Source organism: Gossypium hirsutum, chromosome A10 (genome assembly GCF_007990345.1).
Source record: "Gossypium hirsutum isolate 1008001.06 chromosome A10, Gossypium_hirsutum_v2.1, whole genome shotgun sequence".
NCBI lineage: Eukaryota > Viridiplantae > Streptophyta > Magnoliopsida > Malvales > Malvaceae > Gossypium > Gossypium hirsutum.
The window spans coordinates 104,897,402-104,918,914 of record NC_053433.1 but is presented as its reverse complement, the minus strand read 5'-3'; the positions used below and the strand labels follow the sequence as shown (position 1 = coordinate 104,918,914).

The following is a 21,513-nucleotide window of genomic DNA, read 5'->3' as shown; positions in this document are numbered from 1 at the left end:
ATTATGAAAATTTAATTTAATTTTTTAAAATTTATAAAGATATAGACTATTAAAAATTAAAATTTCATTTTCGCATCCTAAAATTTTTTTTTGGCTCCGCTCTTACCAATTACTAGGGGTATTCAGTCGGTTAACCGACCCGAAATAACATTAACCGAATTAACCGACCCTTCAAAATTTTTAACCGTTAACCAAAATTTAAAAAAAAAATTAACCAAACCGAAATTTTTCGATTAATTCGGTCGGTTAACCGAATTAACCGAAAATTATATATATTTTATTTTTGGTTAAAATAAGTATAAAATTAACCGAATTAACCAAATTAACCGAATTACCCGAATTACCTGAATTAACCGAATTATTTGTATAAAATTATATGTTTTTTATTTTTATTTTTAGTTTTAAATTTTTATTTTTATTTATTAAATTATTTATAATTTTTATGATTGAGTTGGGTACTTGGGTTAATATATATTAGATTGAGTTTGAGTGAATAGTGGGTATTTATATATTATAATTTTATTCATTATTTTTTCGGTTAAACAGAAAAAATTCGGTTAACCGACCGGTTTCGGACCGAATTAACCGTTAACCAAAAATTTAAAAAATTATTAACCGATCCTCGATCGAATGAATTCGGTTAACCGACCGATTAACCGAATTCGATCAGTTAATCGAATTTTTTCGGTTTTACCCAAATTTTGCACACCCCTACTAATTACCAAAGTAATTCCAATGGTCTAAGTTATGTTGACATAAGGTTTAGGGTTATATCCCTTTTCCTCTTACTTTTGAATGTAATGTAACATTTAAATAATTATGGATCTGTTTATGTTGCAGATTTATATTAAGCTTTGAATATTTTCAACTAATTTGAGTTAAAGTTGCTATTTTTAATTATTAACTTTTCTTTTAGTTTTAGTAAATTATTAAAATATAACAATTTGAATTTATATAAAAAAATTGTACAATTTTAATTAAATATATGTTTTATTAAATATTTATTATTTTTAATTGCACCAATAAATGAAAGTGTTACCAGGTTTTTAGAGTTTTTTAGACAATTTCTTTATAATTTAAACTTGGAGGATTCCGGGGTTACTGTTCTTAGAAGGGTGCAGCGTATCATGAGAGCAGAAGGATAGTGGAAGATTAATCATATTTCTAAAAATCGGAATTTGGTGGCAGATCGCCTCGTCAAACTCAGTCTGAGTTGGAAATTAAGTCTACAAGTTTTTAATGAGGCTCCCAAGGAAGTTATTGAGTTACTACATGGGGAGAAAGGAAATGTCTGTTTTATATAGTTGATTTTGTTCATTTTCTCTTTACCAAAAAAAAATATATATATTTTTTTAATTTTGTGAAAATTATAAATTTTTTATGAATTTTTTAAATATTTTAAAAAAATACTTAATTTCGTCCCATGACACAATCTTAATGAACAACGTGATTAACTTAAATGGTGGTAAAAGATTATATGGAAATTGATTTTTTGATAGCTTAATTGATTGCTTTTTTTCAATTAAGATTTCAATTCAGTACTATTTTCAGTTGAAAGCTCAATTGAATATCGAATTATTTTAGAGAAATTTTTTGACATATTAAATATTAGTATTGTAGTAAGATTTTTTTTAAAAAAAAATGGGGTGTCTTTTTCAACTTGCGAAGAAAATAAACATATTTGGCTCTATCTCCTCAATTAATTCCGTTATTTAAAAAAAGAAAAAGAAAAAGAAAAGTAGCATTCAACAAAGCCAAATCCGAAGCATGATTGCATAACAAGACAAAAATTCCAAGTTTCCTATAAAAACCCTTGCATGAATACGAAACTAATACAAGAAGAAAAAACTTGAGAAGTCGTAATTAGAAAAAGTAGAGAAAATGCAAAAGACGCAAATATTGGTGGTAGCTGTAGTGTTAGCCGGAGTAAGCTTGGTAGTTTCAGACGAGGACCTGAAACCCTTGGATTTCTACAAATACAGTCTGCAATGGGGACCATCTGCTTGTTTATATCCTCCTCCGGGAAAGAAGTGTGAAGGGAGACCCGAAGTGAGGTTTACCATCCATGGTTTATGGCCACAATATAATAAGGATACGCCGGTGCCTCCGTACTGTGATGATCTAACATGCACCAACACCAAACCTACTTCAGCAAATGAAGTTGTGGTAAGCAACCCATTTTGCTTTCAATTTCTTTATGTTTTACACACGAGTGTCAGATACAGAATATAACTTTTTGCAACTCAAAGGACGAATTTAAGGGGGGAGTAGGGGTCCAAAAATAGTAAAAAATGTTATGCAGGCCCTTCAAAACGTTTAAAATTTATAATTAATTTATAATAAAATTTCACTTTGGTCTTCCTATAAAGGAAAAAATTAACCCTACTAATAAATTAATACATGATAAAATTATATTTTGAACTCTTACAAATTTATAATCAGTTTCGATTATCCTAAAAATAATTTTAGATTCGTCCTTACACCCTCGATAATAGCAAATTACTATTATGCACACTACAAGTAGGCAATTCACTCAAACTCATAAACCAACACTTATAGCTTAGATTGACAATTCGTGCGTTTTATATTTTTGTTGAATAATAAATAGACCTATTTATGGACCGATTTACTCGAAAAGTGAGAATGTTTGTGCAAAAATATAAGTCCGAAAAATGGGATTGGACAAAAAAATAAGACTCATTTTCTAAACAAGGCGGACCTCAATTAAGATTTTTTACTCGAGCTTGGCCTGACTTGAATCTTCCTAAAAAAATTCTCTACTACCATTTTGCTGTCATTTTGTTGCTGTTTTGATACTATTATCTTGTTTTTGTTTGGATATTATATAACTCTTATTTTATTGTTAATTTTGCTATTATTTTAAAGACATTTGCTTGTTAAGTTGCAACTAACTTAGTGTTATTTTAGTATAAAGACTTTATTTAATGTATTTTTAATTTGTTGGGAAATATTTATTTTAATATTTTTAGTGTATTTTATGTATTATATTTTTTAAATTTAATTTTATATAAAATAAATAATATAAAAAAAATTAATACAAGCCATTCAGGTCAGGGTCAAGTTTAGCATTTTCTATCTGAATCGAACTTGAACAAAATGTTAAATTTATTTTCAGGTTGGACTAGGTCTGAATCTAAAATATAATATTAACTTGATCCATAATCAAGTCTAATTATAAATCACATGCATCCTATTTGACTTTTTTTATTATTTCATAATTAAACTCGTAGGAAATGTTGAAGAAGAGCACATCGCAAAAAGAATTATTGATCAGTGATTGGCCAAATCTTTATGCAAGGCAAGCAAGAAGAGAAGAGGATAATTTGGAATTTTGGAAATACTAATGGAAACAACATGGAATGTGTTCGGATTACCCCAACAAGCCTTCTGACTATTTCAGTGTTCCCTTGAAACTACTAAAACGATTCGAGAATTTAAAACAAGGTAATTACTTACCAGTTACCATACACAATGTTTCATTTCCATTAAGGGTAAATTCTAAAAATAATTATTTTTGTTTACATTAGGTTAAATTTTAGTCACTTATGTTTGAAATGTTACGTTTTAGTCATTTACGTAATCGCGTTGTAATATTTTAGTCACTGAGCCGTTAATTGTTATTAACAGTAAAACGGTAAGCTAGTGTGGTACGTTAAATCATCATTTCAAACAAAAATTTTAGGTTAATTTATATAATCGATCCTCATATTTTTTTCGTTTTAAGCAATTTAATTTTTTTTATATTTTTTAACTTTCTTTTTTTTTCTTTAGTTTACATTCTCTTATGCTTCTTCCTCTATTTTCTTCCCTTTTCTATTTCTTTTAACGTAGTTTTTTTTAATGTTTTCCATTTGTTAAAATTAGTCCTTAAATTTTTTTTTTATTTTTTTGAACAATTTAATTTTTTCGAGTGAGACAAGCTTGTGGATTAGTTTTAACAAATGAAAAACATAGAAAAACTACGTTAAAAGAAATAAAGGGAGAAAAATAGAGGGAGAAGCAAAAGAGAATGAAAAAAAAGTTAAAATAATATAAAAGAAAAAAATTAAATTGCTTAAAATGAAAATAATATAAGGACCAATTATAGAATTTAATATAAAATTTTCATTTAAAATGGTGATTTAACGTGTCATGTCAGCTTACCACTACACTGTTAACGGCAATTAACAGCTCAGTGACTAAAATATTATACCACGATTATATAAGTGACTATTTTAAATATAAGTTATTAAAATATAACCCGAATTAAGTAAAAGTAACTATTTTGATGGTTGACTCTCAAATTAAAGGAGATCAGTGATTAGAGGTTTGGTTTTTGGGCCTCCAACCAGATTTGGGATTTGAACGTCGTAGCAAAGTGGGCGACATTCTGAAAAATCTGCAGCGCAAAGACTATAAACGGCCTCAAATTGTATGTAACAGTAAAAATCAGCTGCTGGAGATTCGTTTCTGTTATAAAGAAAAAAAACCTTTCGACTGCCCCAATTGGGTGGGGAGTAAAACTTGCAATACCCCAACTGCCGACATCTTTTTACCCGATGGTGCTGGATGGACGGATGCTGTGAATTACAATTTCAGTCATGATGGTGGTAATTACATAAAACTAGTTTAGTTTTTTAATATCTACCATTAAGTTTATCCCCCTTATATATATTAACTATATGAATAATGCCAACAAGCTATTCGTTGGATGGCTATAATTTATATGTTGGCACCAGAGTCGAGGTTGGGTCTTTTCCCTTTGAATGTAATGTGATGTATAAATAATTATGAATCTGTTTATGTGCAGATTCAAGTCTGTTGCTCGTCCCTTTTGAATGTAATGTGATGTATAAGTAATTATGAATCTGTTTATGTGCAGATTCAAATCTCTAATGTCCAGATTGAACATATATCAATAAATCTTTAATTTATATCTTAATAACTCTTTAACATATATCAATATTTCACTTGAAATAATAGCCTATTTAGGAATAAAATCAAATAATAAAGTCTTGCTTTAAAAAAAACAATTTTTAATAGAATGATAAAGATTATTTAATTTTCCTTTTAAAAAAGAAAGATTATTTAATTTAAATTTGTGTATAAAAATTTCTTCAACTAAACTTAAAAGTTAAATATTTAAACATTAAACACGATATTATTAAAAGTGGCAATTATAAACTCTAAATATAGACCATAAAACATGTATGAAGAATAAAAAAAATAAAATAATTACCAAAAAAATTATTTTTTAAAATGTAATTAAGTAACTCTTAATAATATATTCTCATTAATTTAATCCCTCAAACAGTTATTTTTACCTAATTGAGTACACCAAAATTGAGGGGGTAATGCTCTTTTTCATTATTATAATCGCTATTCAATACTATTCAAAATTTAATTAATACCTGACACTATTCAATTTTCATTTTTTCATCTCTTTTAATGGTCAATAATAACAAATCATGGTTAATTTATAATTAATATAAATATGTTATATATTGAATTATATATATAATTTTATATATATAACAAAACATATTACTTATAAATTTTGTCTATTTTCAAAGTTGGCATATTTTAAAACAAAAGCACTAGACTATTTATTTTGAAGATATTTGGACAAGATAGAACTCAAAGTTGAAATTGAGAGACTTAGAACTTGAGAGAGCATAAATTTGTTCAAGTTAGAAACGTATATGTGATTATTTTTGAAAGCAATCGAGGGAGTCTCTTGAGTTGCAAAACTAATATTTTGAGGGAGAAACTTAATGGAAGAATGATATACTCTTTGTACAATAGTGAGGTTGTTAAATTGGTGAGTTCTAGACCAGTGTTAGGACTTAAATAATTAATGAGTTCTGGGCAAGACCCTTGCAAATGTAGATTGAGGTTGAATTGAGTAAATAATCTTGGTATTCATCTTTACTTTTACACACTTTTAATTTTATAGTTGAAATTATGACCACAATTTCAAGCACTATTTCAATCACGGTTTATGTTTGCAAATTAAATACCCTTATCTTTAAAAAAAAGAGAATGTCTAGTTGTGTTCGGATTTTAGGTGAGGGAAGGGGAGAGAAATAATAATAAAAAAAAAGGAAATAAAGGAAAGGAGAGAGAAAAAAAAGAAAAAAAGAAATTTTATTTTGTATTATTTTTAATATGTTTAAAATATTATAAATTTATTGTTTTATATATACAATTAAGTTTTTTTAATTGGTGCGATGCATCGTGTAAATTAAAACATATTAAATTATTTTATATTTTCAATAAATTTTATAAATAATATGAACAAATTTTATGATTGTATGGGTTTAGTGATATTCTTAATTATTTTGATTTATTTATTTTGATTTTAAATTTATAACAATATTTTGATTGGTTTAAAAACCTGTTATAGAAACAATATAATAATTTTAAAATTTTTAAGTATTTAAATATGTTATTAAAAAATATTCTTCTCAAAACTATTCTTAAATTTGTAAAATTTTAAATTGTTTCTATTTTTATTTTGCTTTTGCAATAGTAGTTATATTAGTTTAAAACATTATTTAATTTAAAAATTAAGATTCTTATAAATTACGTTAATACGGATTTTAATAATATCTTAAATATTCTTTTTAATTTTTTATGGTTTTATAAACATTTTAAATACATTTTAAAAATATTTTGATAATATTTTTTGGGTTAAAAAAATGTTTTGATAACATATTTGCAACTTTAAACATTTTATTTACAAAAATTATTGTATTTTAATATCTCTCTCTTTTTTTAATGCATCGTTTTGATTTTTTTTTAATATTTTAATTTTAAAATCTATTTCAAAGTTATATTTCATTTCTCAATTGATTTTAGATTAATTTTAAAATATTTTTCAGTTTAATATTTAATTATTTTTAGTATTTTAACCGTACATACAAAATTTAATTTTTGTTTTTTAAATATTTTTATAAGAATTAAAAAAATATTATTATATTTGACTATAACGTAATATTATATTATTTTGTGATTTGTGTTGATATTTTAATTTTACATTTTAATTATAACTTAATGCAGGATTTTTAAAAATTTTTATTATTTAAAATTATTATTAATGCCAACAAAATAATATTTAAAACTTAATTTGAGACCACTATAAATAATTAAAAAGGAGATATTTTAAAATTTTATCTAGAACTCAAAAAAAGTGTTTATATATACTCTCATACATTCTTTTATATAATATATATGATTTCTTCTTTCATGTTATATTATATATATATATATATATGATTTCTCTATCTATTATATGTTGTGTTTAAGGCATGTATTAATTAACATTTCATTTAATATGTTATCATGATTTAATTTAAAGAAAAAATATTTTGTTGGTCTTTGTGATTTATAATGATTTGATATTGAATTATTTAAATAATTTATTTTAATAATTAAATTTTTTTATACAAAAATTAAAATTATTTATATTTTTCCCTAACCCTTAAATAAAAAATAAAAATGTTTCAGTGCACTCAAATCCACGAACTCTTATAGTAACAATAATATCGATGCCAACTAAACTAAAACTCAATTTGCATCTTAGTAATTAAAATTTAAAAATAAATATATTACTTAATTATTTTAATTTTAGTATTAAATCATGTTATTTAAATGGTTTTAACTACACATTCAACATAGTGTCATTTTTAATTCCTTCATATTGTATTTTGTCTATGTCAATTTAATTCATATTTTTGCAAAATTTGTTATAATTATTAAGTTTAATTTTGAATTTTCTACATACAATATTAAAATATAAAATATATTTTTTTAATTAATTAAACTCTAACCTTTTTGTAAGGGCTTAATATTTAATTTATTATCGAGTTTAACATTTTTTTAATTTAGTACATGCATTTTTTTGACCAATGTGTAAAACATAATCTACAGAAACAACTATTTTACATTTGTTTGTAATTCTTATAAACTATCATAAATTTAATTTTAACAATTAACAAAATATAATAATATTAGTAGTAATATTTTTAATTTATACATAATTTGTTTACAATTTTTCAAAAAAATTAAAATATTTCTTTTGTAAGTCTCTTTAAAGTTTCATTTAAAATAAATTTAATTTTTTTATAATTAAAAAAATAATATATTAATAATATTAATCCAAAAACAATTACTTAGAATAATAATTTAAAATTGATTATTATTAAATTAAATAAATTATTGCAAAAAATTTGTAAGGTTAACGCTAGTTATCCTAATTTCAAAAGACGGCTAAACCCTCTAAACCCAATTACCCCAAATTATTCTCTCCCCTTTCTCCTCTCATTTTATCCCTTTCGAACAACTGCCTTTTGAGTCGCCGGGCAATCTCGTAGAGGAAAGACCTCCGTAGCACGGTGGGCCCCTAGGGCGCGTTCCGCCGCCAGGTGGGTTTGCCTTTCTTTCGGAAAATCATCAGGTGAAACAAAATAGTATGGTTTAGTTTATGCAATTCATTTCCTGTTCTTATCATTATTTTCAGAGTCCTTTCATTGTTTTTTAAACTGTTTTTTTTTTTAAATTTAGGAACCAAGAAAGCAAGAATAATGGTGTAGTTTGGTTAAGATATGAAATTTTTTAATAATTCAAAATTGGAACTATAAAGTTTTAAAATGATTAAAGAAGTGTTCTAATTTTTATTTACATGTACAGTTTTTGTTTTTATTTTTAATTATTTGTTCTTTTAGGAATCGATATGCTAATAGCAAGACTATCAACGAAGGAAACACAGCCTTAAGTAAGCAAATACTTAGTAATAATTAGTGGGTTACGGCAATTCCTTTAAGCTCAATATTTCTGATGGTTTTGAGGTATTTATGTTGGAATTGTTTATTGATGATGCTCTTTAGAAAACTGTCTAGCTGTAATTTCTAGCCTATATTTTGAACCATGTTACTCGGGTCTAAAGTACACTTTCTGTGTGTGACACATTCGGATATGGGGGTATGATCCACCAAATATATGAAGATAGAATACCAATATTTGACACTCCCTTTTGAGTCCAAATAACGAAGGCTTCGAAAATGTAAAGAAAATAAAAGATGGACTTGCCCATATATTAAGAGCACATTTGTCCCTTCTTTTGGAACTTGAAATTTCATGTTGGAGGTGTCAAGAATCTTGATGTGGGCAGAGTGAGCCAGAGGGCCTCCCATTTTTGGGCAAATATAATATAGGCGAGATAGATATCTTTTCTTTCTTAGGATGTCTTGGTTTATTGTTTCACTGATATTAGCCTGTTGCTTCCATCATTCTAATCATAAGGAGAAAAAGTCGCATGATTGTGTAAGCGCTCTTTCCCACTAATTCTGGTTTTGCTGTTGCATCAGCTGAACTTAAAAAAAAGCTTGTAAACTGAAATGTTTGCATGTAATAGTGTGAGAAACAGAGTACCTGCTTAGTTCCCAGGATGATTTGCCATTTTGTTTTTCCCTTGCTCGACATTAATCAATTTCCTACATTATTCTTAAATGTAGCTGGCCATGATTCTGCATGGATCCTGCATGCCCTTTGGGGGTGTTTCGATGAGTTCAAGGTTGTCTAAGCCTTTTCCATGTACTTCTGTTTTTGCATCAATTCCTCGTTTTTCTACAACAGATGCATTATATACCCGGAGTTCGTGGAAGCAAGATCAGGATTCAAAGTCCTGGCAAGTTAAAGGTACATGATCATCACTTATGGTAAAACCAAACAATGTTTTCCTACAAAACTCGGCATATATGTATGGTTGATTCTAGTTTGCTTCAGAATTGCCTCAAAATGATTTGTTATTTGTCTATTTTGTGATCTTTGATTTATAGGTTTGCCTCCCTTGCACCTTTCTGCTGCATCAACCCCTCTATTAAGTGGGGATTTAGGTGGTTTGGCTCTTACAGTACCCTTGTTTCGTAGGCGTAGGAGCTCTTCTTTGGTGCCTCGAGCATCAAAGGATGTGCCATACAGTTTCCGCTATCCCCCTATGACTAAGAAGCCTAAATGGTGGTGGAGGAGTTTAGCATGTCTCCCTTATTTAATGCCTCTCCATGAAACATGGATGTATGCAGAGACAGCATATCATTTACACCCATTCTTGGAAGACTTTGAGTTTTTGACGTACCCATTCCTTGGTGCAATTGGGAGGTTGCCAAGCTGGTTCTTGATGGCATATTTCTTTGTTGCATATCTTGGAGTTGTAAGGAGAAAGGAGTGGCCTCACTTTTTCAGATTTCATGTGGTGATGGGAATGCTATTGGAAATTGCCTTACAGGTGATTGGGACTGTGAGCCGCTGGATGCCACTTGCAATATACTGGGGTAAGATTGGTATGCACTTTTGGACAGCTGTGGCATTTGCCTACTTATTTACTGTTTTGGAGTGCATTCGGTGTGCTCTTGCTGGTATGTATGCTGACATTCCTTTTGCCTGTGATGCTGCATACATCCAAATTCCATATGACTAAGGGTGGAATGTAGTGAAAATGTTTTGGATTCAAATTTTTGTTGGTTCTTTTGTATGGAAAACTTGTTGTGGAAGAACAAGGTTCTGAGGATTGGTTAAACTTTTTATAACATGATTCTTGAGTCGCATGTTATTTCATGAGCAGGATTTACATACATGTCCTGCCCTACCTATTGTCCCATCTCTGCTGTTTCGATCTTGATAAGAATTAGTGTAATGTTGTTCCTACGGATATTGCTTGATCGGTGAGTGGTGATTTTAAGTAGTTCAGAATCCACTTTTCTTAACATCCCGTTCAATGTTCTATATGCAAGCAGGCATGTCCGTGGAGAAGTACTAACTTGCAAAATTTGCAAGTATATCTTGCCCAAGCGTGGGAGACATATTTTTCTGACACCCATGCTTTTTTTGCTAGTTTTTACATACATTCATGGGATTATATCCTCATACCCTGCCCAAATGTGTTGGACACAGATACTTGAAGTTTAGGGCAACTTCAGTTTGCTGTGAACTAAGCACTTTTGTCTCCCTGATCGAAATATTAAATCTATGCCCCTACTAAGAACTTGATATAGGCTCAGCTCGGTTACACTTTCATTCGTTAATTTGGCTCCTAAAACTTGATAACATTTTTGTAGTTTTTATCCTTCTGAAAGCTCTGATCAGTCTTTTCCTACAGAAAAACTACTTGATGATAAAGCGAATAGAACAAAATTGTACAAAATGAGTGCAGGTAATGAGTTTTTATGTTAACATTCGAGTAACTGAAATCAACTAAGCTATAATGGAATCAGGATTCTTCATTTTTCCTAAAAAAATTGTGTTTGAATAAGGCCATAACCCAATGCAGCAAAGGATAACTTCCAACAATAAATTTTAGCCACTGTTACTAAGCCGAAAAAAGGGGAGGGGGAATTTGAACCACCACCGTAATCCAGCTAACAGTTATAAATCTTCAATTTGCTCTTGGGAGGTGAAATGTGCCTCAATTTTGTTGAGTGTTTCTTGATCAATTTCAATTTGTGTAAGCATTTTTGGCGATAGATGATATGCTACTTGCCTGGAAATTACCGTAGTCGCTGTACTTTCTTCGTTTAATGCTCCGGGATCTTCTATTTCTGTATCGGTGGACATAATGCTCTGGTTATAAAGCTGCGCTTTCATTTCCAAACATGATTTTAGATCCTCTTCATTTCGAGCTTTGTTCAACTTGTCGACAATATCACTTAAAACTAAAGCTCTTTCAATCCGTGAGCTTTTTACCTTGTTCAACCTACTGTCGAGTTTATTTTGGTCATCTGGATCATTAGCACCATCATTTGCTTCAGCTTTATGAAGCTTTTCTATTCCCTGATCAACAATTTGTTTTATCCTCTTTCTGGCATTATCGGTTCTCACCGGATCAGATTTTTGTGTCAACTTCAGACCTGAAATCATCACCGAAGTCTCATCTTCCTTCAAAGTTGAGCTAGGCTTAGATCCTTCATCCTCTTCAGATCCTTCATCTATAGATTTTACAGAAAAGACTTCCTCAAGTAAACTAATATTTTGTATGTACCGATCAAAAGCATCGTTTTCAATTTCAATATTTCTATCCTTGAATTTCTTCAACTTGGAAAACCTCCAGTCGTTTAAGGCTATAGCATCCTGAAATAGCATACCTTTAAGGCTTATATAGTAATGAACAGAAACTTGAACAAGAGTATCTGTTTACTGTGAACTAAACTTGTACCTTTCGGGTCAGGTGTTTCTTTGATCGGACCTGCAGATTGTCAAATTGTGCAAAAGCATTTGAAAGCTGCTTAAATGAGGGAACCCTTAAGGGAGTCCTGAATAACATTCAACAGGGAAGGAATCAGCAACAAGCCAAACGAAACAAAGTGGGAACCCTGAATATTTTAGGAAAACAAAATGAAAAGGTTTTGAATGGATAGGAAACAAAAGGAATTCTAGAGCCAATTTGATTTCCAAGGGGCCTTAAATAATCAATTATCAGTTGGTTTTAAGAACTTATGCTAGTTAAAAATTCTCAAAACAGTGTTGGGATGGTAGAATAGCAATACATAAAACATGAAAATATATCTCCAGCTAGGCTCATTTTGACCAACATGACACAGCCACGTTTTCCTGCAAGGAACATTACATGCATGCAATACCAAAGTTCAGGAACTGTAGGCTTCCTTGCAGTGACAGTTTCGCATGGAAACTGAAGTTGTCCAGACAGATGTGTAGTTTTCTGCTTTTGTTCATGGTTTCAAATGCAAAAGGAAATGCACATTTTGAACATCTGATTTTTGCAACTTACACTTGAGAAGACGCCTGTGTTGACTTCTGGTCTGATGAAGGAGTGCTTGAAGTTGGTGACTTCTCTAGAAAGGCTGAATTTGACTTTAAAACTGCAATTACAATATAAATCAGGAATTGAGTCATTTATTTTGTTCATTGCTTCATTCCTTAACAATATTTACTCTCAAGTATTAAGAACAATTTCTGCGTTTTTATCCCGATCAAAGGAAACTACTAAACCCCTTCAGTGACAATTCCCGCATAAAAAATATCCCATTTTCCTTTAAGTTATGGACCGGGTTTCATAATCTGGTCAATGAACACCTTAACTAAGCATGCTTTTAGAACAAACTTAAACCTAATCTCAGCATATTGTTAACCTTTCAATAGAATAAATTACCATTCCAACAAAATTAAAACATTTTATCTTGTGAAATAAGCAGCTCATAATAGTGAAAGTCACCCCCTGGAATCGCAACATGCCCAAAAGGAGTGAATCAACTAGACGATTACCGAGAATCCTGAAATCTTTATAATTTGTTTCAAGATGATGTCCATTCTAACTATGGCCAACATAAAATTTACTTTAAATCACCCATTTACCTTAAAACTTCCACTTCTTTATAAGTAACCACAAAATTAGATATCGTCAGGTTACCAAAATAACTGACATTTGACGATAACCAAAGTAGACTCGTTTTCAAGATCATATCCGTAGTAAACATGTCCAACATGAAATTTACTTAAATATCACCCGCTGACCTTAAAACTCTTCTTTATAAGTAACCACAAATCCAGGTATCATCTGGTTACTCAAATGACTGACATTTGACAATAACCAAAGTAAGCCCATTTTCAAGATCATATCCATTCTAATCATGTCCAACATGAAATTTACTTCATATTACCCACTGACCTTAAAACTCTAGTTTCTTCTTTATAAGTAATTACAAAAAGGGTTATCATCCGGTTACCAAAATGACTGACATTTAACAATAACCAAATTAAGCTCATTTTCAAGATAAATTCCATTCTAAACATGTCCAACATGAATTATACATTTTTACTTTATAATCACCCAATGACATTAAAACTTTCACTTCTTTGTAAGTGACCACAAAATCAAATATCACCCTATTACTAAAATGACTGACATTTTAGACAATAACCAGAGCAAAACTCATTTTCAAGATAAAATCCATTCTAGCCATGTCCAACATGAAATTTAGTTCATATCACTCACATTAAAACTCCCACTTCTTTATAAGTAACCACAAAATGGGATATCATTTGATTACCAAAACGACTAGAATTTAACCAAAATAAACTCTCATCTTTCAAGTTTGCTCGGCATACCATGAATATGACACGGATTTTGCGCTTTTGAGCAACAACTCTTGCACGAACGATAGGGGCACCTGCAAAAGAAATCAAAATAATAAGATTGATTTGATGGGAGAACTTTTCAAGCTCAATGAACCACTAAAAGGAAGTACTGTTTTCAAACACCAGCAATGAAGTTTTTAGAACTTCCTCAAATGGATTAAACTAATCAAATATCTAAACTTATTTACAGAGTTAACAAAATTTACCACGGTTTATAGCATATATTTTCCGGGAACTTTTGACCAAACAAAAACCAGATAACAACAATTGACATCCATATTATAATAAATTTGGAGTCTAAATTCGAACTAAGTGTATCCTGCTATTTCATTGGATAATTATAACATTTGTTCTTTTGGGGGGAAATTTTCCACAAAAAGAAATGAAACAAAAAAGAACGAAATCCCATAACTACACATGAAGATAAATTTTAAACAAAGAAATAAAAGGAGAACGAAAGATATTTTCTCCTTTTACCTGGAACGGGCAACATTGCCACATTGAATACATTTAGGCTTATTAAGCCCACGTTGTGTCTTAGGCAGCGTATCCATACGCTGAAACGGCGGAGAAGGATGAGGCAGCGGCGTCGTCGCTGCAGCCGTCGTAGTTGTCGTGGTGGTGGTTGCGTCGGAGGTGCTTTTCGACGCCGATGGCGATGAGGCTGCCATTTTAAAGCATGTGCCTTTCGTTTTCACTCGTCTTCTTCTTTGATGAATTGGAAGTGTGTAACTTAACTGCACTGCACTTCAATTTTTATTTTATTTTTAATTTTCAGAGAAGAGGAAATTGGGGGGATTTTGGAGAGCGTTTGAAATTGGGATTTTTCAGTTTTCTGGGGAGAAACTTTATTTACAAGAGAGCGAAATTAAAATCAAATTAGGGCTTAAAACATGGGCTGGGCCTTTGGGGATTTGGGGATTTGGGTTAAGCTTTTAAAATTGATTGATTCTTCTACCATTGAATTAACCAATAGTAGAAACTTTTACATATATTTTTTATATACTAAAAATTCCTAAAACCTTTAATATTTTAATTTTTACTTTAATAAATTCTTAACTTCAACTTATATCCATGTTAACCTTTTTTTTTTTTGTAATTCATACCTAAATGGGCTTTTAGTTTTTTAGAAAGCTTTTTTATTTACATGTTAAGTTCATGTGGGCCTATATAAATGGTTTGTTTTTAGTAATTTAACATTTTACAATTTTTTTAGGGTAAAGTATATCGACAGTCACTCAACTTTGATTAAAATAACAGAATAAATATTGAGCTTTGAAATGTTACAATTCAATCATCAAATTTTAAAAAAATAAGAAACCTGTAATTAATTACCATTTTGGTTAAGTCTGTAACGGAAAACTGACCTATCATTCCACGGTGTAAACGGTTCCAGTTTAAGAACCCTAGCTGGGTTGGATAGTAAAAGAAGGAGAGAAAAAATGAAGATGTCGACCGTGATTATGTCACTATAGCTTCAGAGGTTCGTTGCAACACCCACCGGTCACAATTCTCAAATTTGACAACAATATTCAAATCCCAAAAGAAAAACCTTAACTCACTGCCAGAAATAGTGTTCCCTTTTCCCTTTTCTTTCCGCATTCATATGTGTGAGTATATTCTATTGATTTTTTGTGTTTAATTTTCTAGAAGGAAGGGGAAGGAAATTTTGAAAAAAATGATGTTTAGTTACTTAGTTTATTCTTGTGATTTGTTGTGAAATTGTGACCGTTTCTGGTTTCCATTGTTGATGTTGGTCATAAGAATTTGTTTCTATTTTGCTTTGTTTAAATAATGGGTTTGTCATAAATTGATGAAAATCGAATCAGCCAAGCAAGTCATTTCTTGGTTTTAGTTCCTTTTTCTCATTTTAATTTCTTGATCCTAAGTTTCCAACTTTCTCTATGTTAGTGGGTGATTGATGATTTGTCATTTTTCGATAACGTTAATAATTATTTTGTTATTTTAATTAAAGTTAAGTGATTACGGGTGTAATTTATTTATTTTTCCTATTAATCAAATCAGAAAATTATTTATTAATCAGTTAAAGCGAATTAAATTTTATTTCAGAGGTTAATTCAGCTAAAACTGAATAATTAGCTATTTTTAGCTGATTTAAGGGTTTTGTGAAGACTTTCAGCCAATAGGAATCTTTTTTTATAGAAAAAAAGCATAACTGAATAATTTGTGGCGTAGCTCAAACACCTACATTAATCTTTTTCAGAATCATAAGAAAGCTGCGATTATATACAAAACGACAGATATTTGTGAGCGTTGATCAACGATAGTTGAATTAAATAATCTGAAATTCCATAATAACAAGGGGTATAAAGAAAGAAGGCACTTTGTAAGATGTAAATCTGCAATTTCTATTCTCTAAATTGATTGTAGGTAGAAACTAGATTTTCAGGCATTAAACTTAACATCTTTCAATTCATGTATTTGATGCATGGATAAGCAAAGAGAGCTTGCCCCCCCCCCCCAAAAAAAAAAAATCAAACCAAGAAATAAATGAGCAGAAGACCCGTAAAACGTACCCAAAGTAACCGATCTACTGTCTATTACCACAAAATAGAATCAAGGAAACAGCCCAATCACTGCTCTTTCCATATCCTTCCTGTTACTCTAAGCTTCAACTCCTTTCTGTCTCCTCCCGAGAAGAACAATGCCATGTTGCGTTGGATGATGAGACCGTCGAAACTGTCACGAACCTTTCGATGACTGTCTCGTATGCTTCTTGGAACCCCTTGCCAAATCAACTTCCTCCCATTCCCACCCACCTCAAGGCTGTAGCTGTAGTTCTTTGCCTCATTATCATCACCCATAAACCGCAAGAATGCTATATAAACGGGAGCCATCCCAAGTTGGAAGGCTTCGAAATGCAGGCAAAAGTACTGACCAAAGCAACTGAAAACCTGAAAATCCAGAAGATATCCAAAAATCAGTCCCCTACCTCTTACAAAATTGTTAAATCAAATCTTCTAAATAACAATATTCAGTCTATTGAAAAAATCATGGCCATTCAGAGCGGAAACCAATGTCATAACAATCTTCAATTTTGTATATTGAAGCCGCTTTGGTAGCTTCGGATCCCCTCTATAACTGTTTTCAATGGTTGAACAATATGACAGCACATTGGTAATGATCATAGAAAATCCTTATCCTTTATGAACGGGATGGACATGCAAGAACAAATTTGCAGTTCTTGTCTTTGCAGAAATGGTAAAATAATTCCTCTTCTAGAAGGTTCTGAGAGAAATGAAATATGATAAGAAGTACAAAGCAAGAAGAAGGTAATAATACCGTCAACATCCATGTAGCATTTTCAACCTCATGCGGATTTGATTTGACATAACGATGGTTGAAGGTGCTGCCACTGTGCATGTCAACTTTGTGATCATCTTTCAGGTGAGCCACAAGAAAAGGAATATCACCAACCACTGTGCATTCTGACCCAGCATAAGGGCAACTATATGGTCTATATGAACACTGGGACTCATGTTTTAGTTTGCTGTAATAGGGATATATGCCTACGCACCCATAACTTTGATATTTACAGGGAAGCTCAAGAGATGCAGCGACCTTCTCCAATGCAAGACATCTAATATTCCCAAGCTCATGTCTGCATGTGGGGCACCGATTGTGCACTCTTGGCTTGCAACCAGAACACAACGTGTGCCCATTTAGGCACTGCACCAAGCAAGAAAACCAACAGTAAGTTTACAGTGCTCATGTTCACTACTAAAAAACAACAGAATATGATATATATATATTTACAACCAAAAAGAGCACGCTAATGCAGTAAGTTCATGCATGCAATATAGCATCATGCCCCAGTGTGAAGCTTTGATTTTCAGTGAGTATTAACATCAACATTGATTGAAATTTCCCTTTCCCTTTTTCATATCAAATCAACAGAAACTACGTTTTAGACATTTATCTAAACAGATTAATTACATGATTCAAAACTACAAATAGCTTAAAAGGTAAAGAAATAATCAATAACTAGAAGTAAAGCAACAAAAAGATCAAGCACACAGGATAATCAAAACACAATACATTCAGCCCTTGTGACCAGTTAAGGTGTGAATATGCTCAATGGCAAGTACGTGCTAAATAGATTAATCTAGTACATATATAGGGTTGGCTAAAGATATCTATAATGACAAGTACAGCTGTGCTATGATGCTTGACAAATGGATAAGGTTATGTCAGATGCATACCCATATCTGACACTCAAATAATGCATCAAGTAAGGTTTTCATGGATAGCAGGAGACTCCCCCGGACACAAATAATAGTACGTAGAAGTCAAACAATTTCTTGAAGGTTTCATCAACTATAAGGAGTCATATGAACAAACCTGATGAATTGGTGGGTACATCGCATTTAAGCAAACAGGGCATTCCAACAGTTCACGAACATTGCTAGACACAATCAAATTCGGTTTTGTTGTAGTTTGAGTAGGTTCGTTCACGGACTCACTATCCAAACGGTCTTCGTTCTGTGGAAGATCAATAACCTCAGGCTTGCTCCGCAAGTCATCAAAAAAAGGATTCCCAGATGCCATGCTAGTATCCACGCACGATTTAAACTGAAAAGGCAAACAAAAACAGCACAAAATCCTTTCAAATTATGCTTGCTATAAAAATGTTTTATCTGAATCCAATTTCAAGAGATTCTATTATCTTAAATGGTTACTCAGAATTGATAATTGGAAAGAAATACTTTCATTTAAATGCCAACAAGTAAACATACTTCTAATACTTCAGCTTAATTTTTCCATCCATTATGACTAAACCCTAATGAAACAATATTCCACTATTTACAACTAATAGGTAAAACTAAAAACAAGTGTGCTTCCTTCAAAAAGCATATGATTGAACAAATATTTGATCATCCATAGCAACTATCTGATGCAATCCCCGAAAACACAAAGATCAACGGTTACGTTTACTTCTTAACAAGTCATGAATGAATCAATAACATAAATGTAATTAGACAAAATTTGATTATTTGAATTAAGCCAACTTATCCCTCAATGCATATCATCAAGATTAATATACAATTAAAAGAAGAAGAAAAAAATACTGATAAAGAAAATTACCATAACTCAGAAAAAAATAATAATCATAAGGGATAAATGTTCTTACCACCCAAATCTTTTAAACTCCCAATCCTTTCTCCCTTTCTCTCTTAAATTCACCGACTGGCTCCGAATTCCTCCTAATCATTGAAAAAGGGAACAGATATTCAGTTAAAAACGTTTGTTTTCGAAAATATCCAACTAAATAAATCATAACTGTCACAAATTACGACAATGTAGGTGGAAATAATGGACAATTTGTTTACTAAAATAAACATCAAAAGAAACCCTAAAAAAGAGAAAAGAAAATTCTAAAATTCCCAAAAATAAAATTCCTAAAAGGAATCAAGAAGGATCTAGAATATTCTAAAAAAGGAAACTTTATAACCAACCGCAGAAAATCCCAAATGAGAAAGAAAAAAAAGAAAACTCAGAAAATCTACCTTGAATTCAAACTCAAAAACCCATTTGAATAAAGAAGAGAACAAATACAGGAGGAGACGGTCAGAAATCAAGAAGAGGAGGAAAATGGTAAAATTTTAAAAAGAAATGGACGAACGTTCCTTTTTTTTCTTTTCCATTTTTAGATTTTTATGGGAAAATATGACAGAAATGGGGCCGGAGAATTTAAAATTAAAGAGAGTGAGAGTGCGTGCGTTTGGGTTTGGGAACTGGATTGGAAGAGAGAGCAATTTCTCGAGAAAATACAAAGGAAAAAGAGAGTCCTTTTTTATGTTTTTTATTTTGTTTTTAAAGGTTGAAAATAAACGTGGAGAGGAGGGAAATTTCTCTGTGGGTTCTACGCACACGTAGGCATTATTAAGAAAGTAGATATTTATGTTTTTGAAAATGAAATGGGAAGTCGGCGAGAAAAACTGTTCTTACATCAGTATTTTTATTTTTAAAAAATTAAATTTAAATAAAAATTTAAAATTAAAATTGAAATTATTAGTATAACATTAAATTATTAAAAATATATAATATTTATGTTTCATACTATCTTTTCTCTAAACATCTTTAATTTAATTTCTTTTTCATAAAATAAATAAAATCCGAATTGGAGTATCAGATCCCACTTGTTTAACCCATGCTTTGGTGAGCTTTGGGTTTTGGTTTGGTAGAAAAGAATTGACGAATTCGACCTGGTGAGGACATCCTTTTCCATGTTTTATAACCGATGGTCGAATTAATCGGTTTTTGATTAATTGTTTAATCGGGGGGAGTTTGAAGTAAATAAATTATTTAAAAAATTAAAATATAATAATAATGAGTTTAATAATTGATTGAATCGATTTTTTTAGTTTAATTCAATTATCTATAAACTATCAATTTTTTATTTCTTATTAAATTAGTTTTCTGATTAATTCTTAATTTAATCAGTTTACACCGATTCGGACAATACTATTTTCTTTTCTTTTAATATTGAGGTTGGGAGTAAGACAAAATAGGTTTTTTTTTTATTGAGGGATCAAATTGGGCTGGATCGTGATCAAATTTAGGTGAAATTTGTCCACTTATACATTTCACTAAGAAAACTATCAACATTTCATAATTTTGTTCTAAGTTTCAACATTTCAAAATTTGAAAATAACAAATAATTTCTTATTCGAATAACCATTGTTCACAATTTCATTAATCACCCGGTTAATATTTAACCTCTATTCTTTTATAAGTTTCTCGTTAAATTATGTTATATTAATTTTTAAATTCTAAACTCTAAAAAAGGTCACTAAAAATCAGTTACATGTTTCACTAAGAAAACTGTCGATATTTGACAATTTTATTCTAAATTTGAACAATTTAGATTTTGAAAATAGTAAGTGATTTCTTATTCGAACAATTATTCATAGATTCATTAATCACCAGATTCAAATTTAACCTATGACATATTATTAGTATGATGTTGAATATTGTTATTTTAATTCTTAAACCCTAAAAAAACACCAAAAATCATTTATATTGTTTCCTTTAGAAAACTGTCAACATTTGAAAATTTTATTCTAAATTTGAACATTTTAGAGTTTGAAAAATAACAGCGATTTCTTATTTGAACAACTATTTTTCACAGTTTCATTAATCACCAAGTTAATATTTAACCTATGACCTATTATTAGTTTTCGTTAAATATCATTATGTTAAGTCGTAAACCATAAATCCATAAACCATAAACTATATTATCAGTCTAAGATTAAGTAGTATCATGTTAACTCTTAAACCTTAAAAAACGTCACAAGAAATCACTTTTACGTTTCCTTAAGAAAACTGTCAACATTTGACAAT

At 30.3% G+C, this 21,513-nt stretch overlaps 3 protein-coding genes and 1 long non-coding RNA gene across 4 annotated transcripts; 2 read left to right on the top strand and 2 right to left on the bottom strand.

Annotated features, from left to right (window-relative positions):
• The first annotated feature begins 1,790 nt into the window (after window positions 1-1,790).
• Window positions 1,791-4,816, top strand: LOC121207579 (uncharacterized). Its single transcript, XR_005902662.1, has 3 exons — window positions 1,791-2,166; window positions 3,252-3,465; window positions 4,353-4,816. It is a non-coding gene; the product is annotated as an uncharacterized lncRNA (long non-coding RNA).
• Window positions 4,817-7,910: 3,094 nt separating this feature from the next.
• Window positions 7,911-10,614, top strand: LOC121203539 (protein TIC 20-I, chloroplastic). The gene is made up of 4 exons (XM_041078584.1): window positions 7,911-7,914; window positions 8,357-8,458; window positions 9,637-9,699; window positions 9,840-10,614. The coding sequence occupies exons 1-4, from the start codon at window positions 7,911-7,913 to the stop codon at window positions 10,475-10,477; spliced, it is 807 nt and encodes a 268-aa protein (XP_040934518.1). The 3' UTR covers window positions 10,478-10,614.
• Window positions 10,615-11,258: 644 nt separating this feature from the next.
• On the bottom strand, window positions 11,259-14,989 carry LOC121207578 (uncharacterized). The gene is made up of 5 exons (XM_041077907.1): window positions 14,626-14,989; window positions 14,119-14,180; window positions 12,782-12,872; window positions 12,209-12,305; window positions 11,259-12,123 (listed from the first exon to the last, which is right to left on the bottom strand). The coding sequence occupies exons 1-5, from the start codon at window positions 14,817-14,819 to the stop codon at window positions 11,422-11,424; spliced, it is 1,146 nt and encodes a 381-aa protein (XP_040933841.1). The 5' UTR covers window positions 14,820-14,989; the 3' UTR covers window positions 11,259-11,421.
• Window positions 14,990-16,496: 1,507 nt separating this feature from the next.
• Window positions 16,497-20,037, bottom strand: LOC107916315 (E3 ubiquitin-protein ligase DIS1). The gene is made up of 5 exons (XM_016845510.2): window positions 19,677-20,037; window positions 19,301-19,373; window positions 18,511-18,741; window positions 17,452-17,838; window positions 16,497-17,063 (listed from the first exon to the last, which is right to left on the bottom strand). Exons 3-5 carry the CDS (start codon window positions 18,715-18,717, stop codon window positions 16,743-16,745), a joined length of 915 nt encoding a protein of 304 aa, XP_016700999.2. The 5' UTR covers window positions 18,718-18,741; window positions 19,301-19,373; window positions 19,677-20,037; the 3' UTR covers window positions 16,497-16,742.
• Between the last annotated feature and the right edge of the window lie 1,476 nt (window positions 20,038-21,513).

Excerpts from the sequence above, each read along its gene's own strand:
- LOC121203539 (XM_041078584.1), top strand. Across the intron at positions 8,459-9,636 it reads TTCTTTCGGAAAATCATCAG|ATGCATTATATACCCGGAGT; the intron begins GTGAAACAAAAT and ends TTTCTACAACAG. Across the intron at positions 9,700-9,839 it reads AAAGTCCTGGCAAGTTAAAG|GTTTGCCTCCCTTGCACCTT; the intron begins GTACATGATCAT and ends TTTGATTTATAG.
- LOC107916315 (XM_016845510.2), bottom strand. The coding sequence starts at position 18,717 with ATGGCATCTGGGAATCCTTTTTTTGATGACTTGCGGAGCAAGCCTGAG. Across the intron at positions 17,839-18,510 it reads TGTACCCACCAATTCATCAG|TGCCTAAATGGGCACACGTT; the intron begins GTTTGTTCATAT and ends TGCTTGGTGCAG. Across the intron at positions 17,064-17,451 it reads ATGCTACATGGATGTTGACG|GTTTTCAGTTGCTTTGGTCA; the intron begins GTATTATTACCT and ends CTGGATTTTCAG.
- LOC121207578 (XM_041077907.1), bottom strand. The coding sequence starts at position 14,819 with ATGGCAGCCTCATCGCCATCGGCGTCGAAAAGCACCTCCGACGCAACC. Across the intron at positions 14,181-14,625 it reads GGCAATGTTGCCCGTTCCAG|GTGCCCCTATCGTTCGTGCA; the intron begins GTAAAAGGAGAA and ends TTTCTTTTGCAG. Across the intron at positions 12,124-12,208 it reads AGAAACACCTGACCCGAAAG|GATGCTATAGCCTTAAACGA; the intron begins GTACAAGTTTAG and ends ATGCTATTTCAG.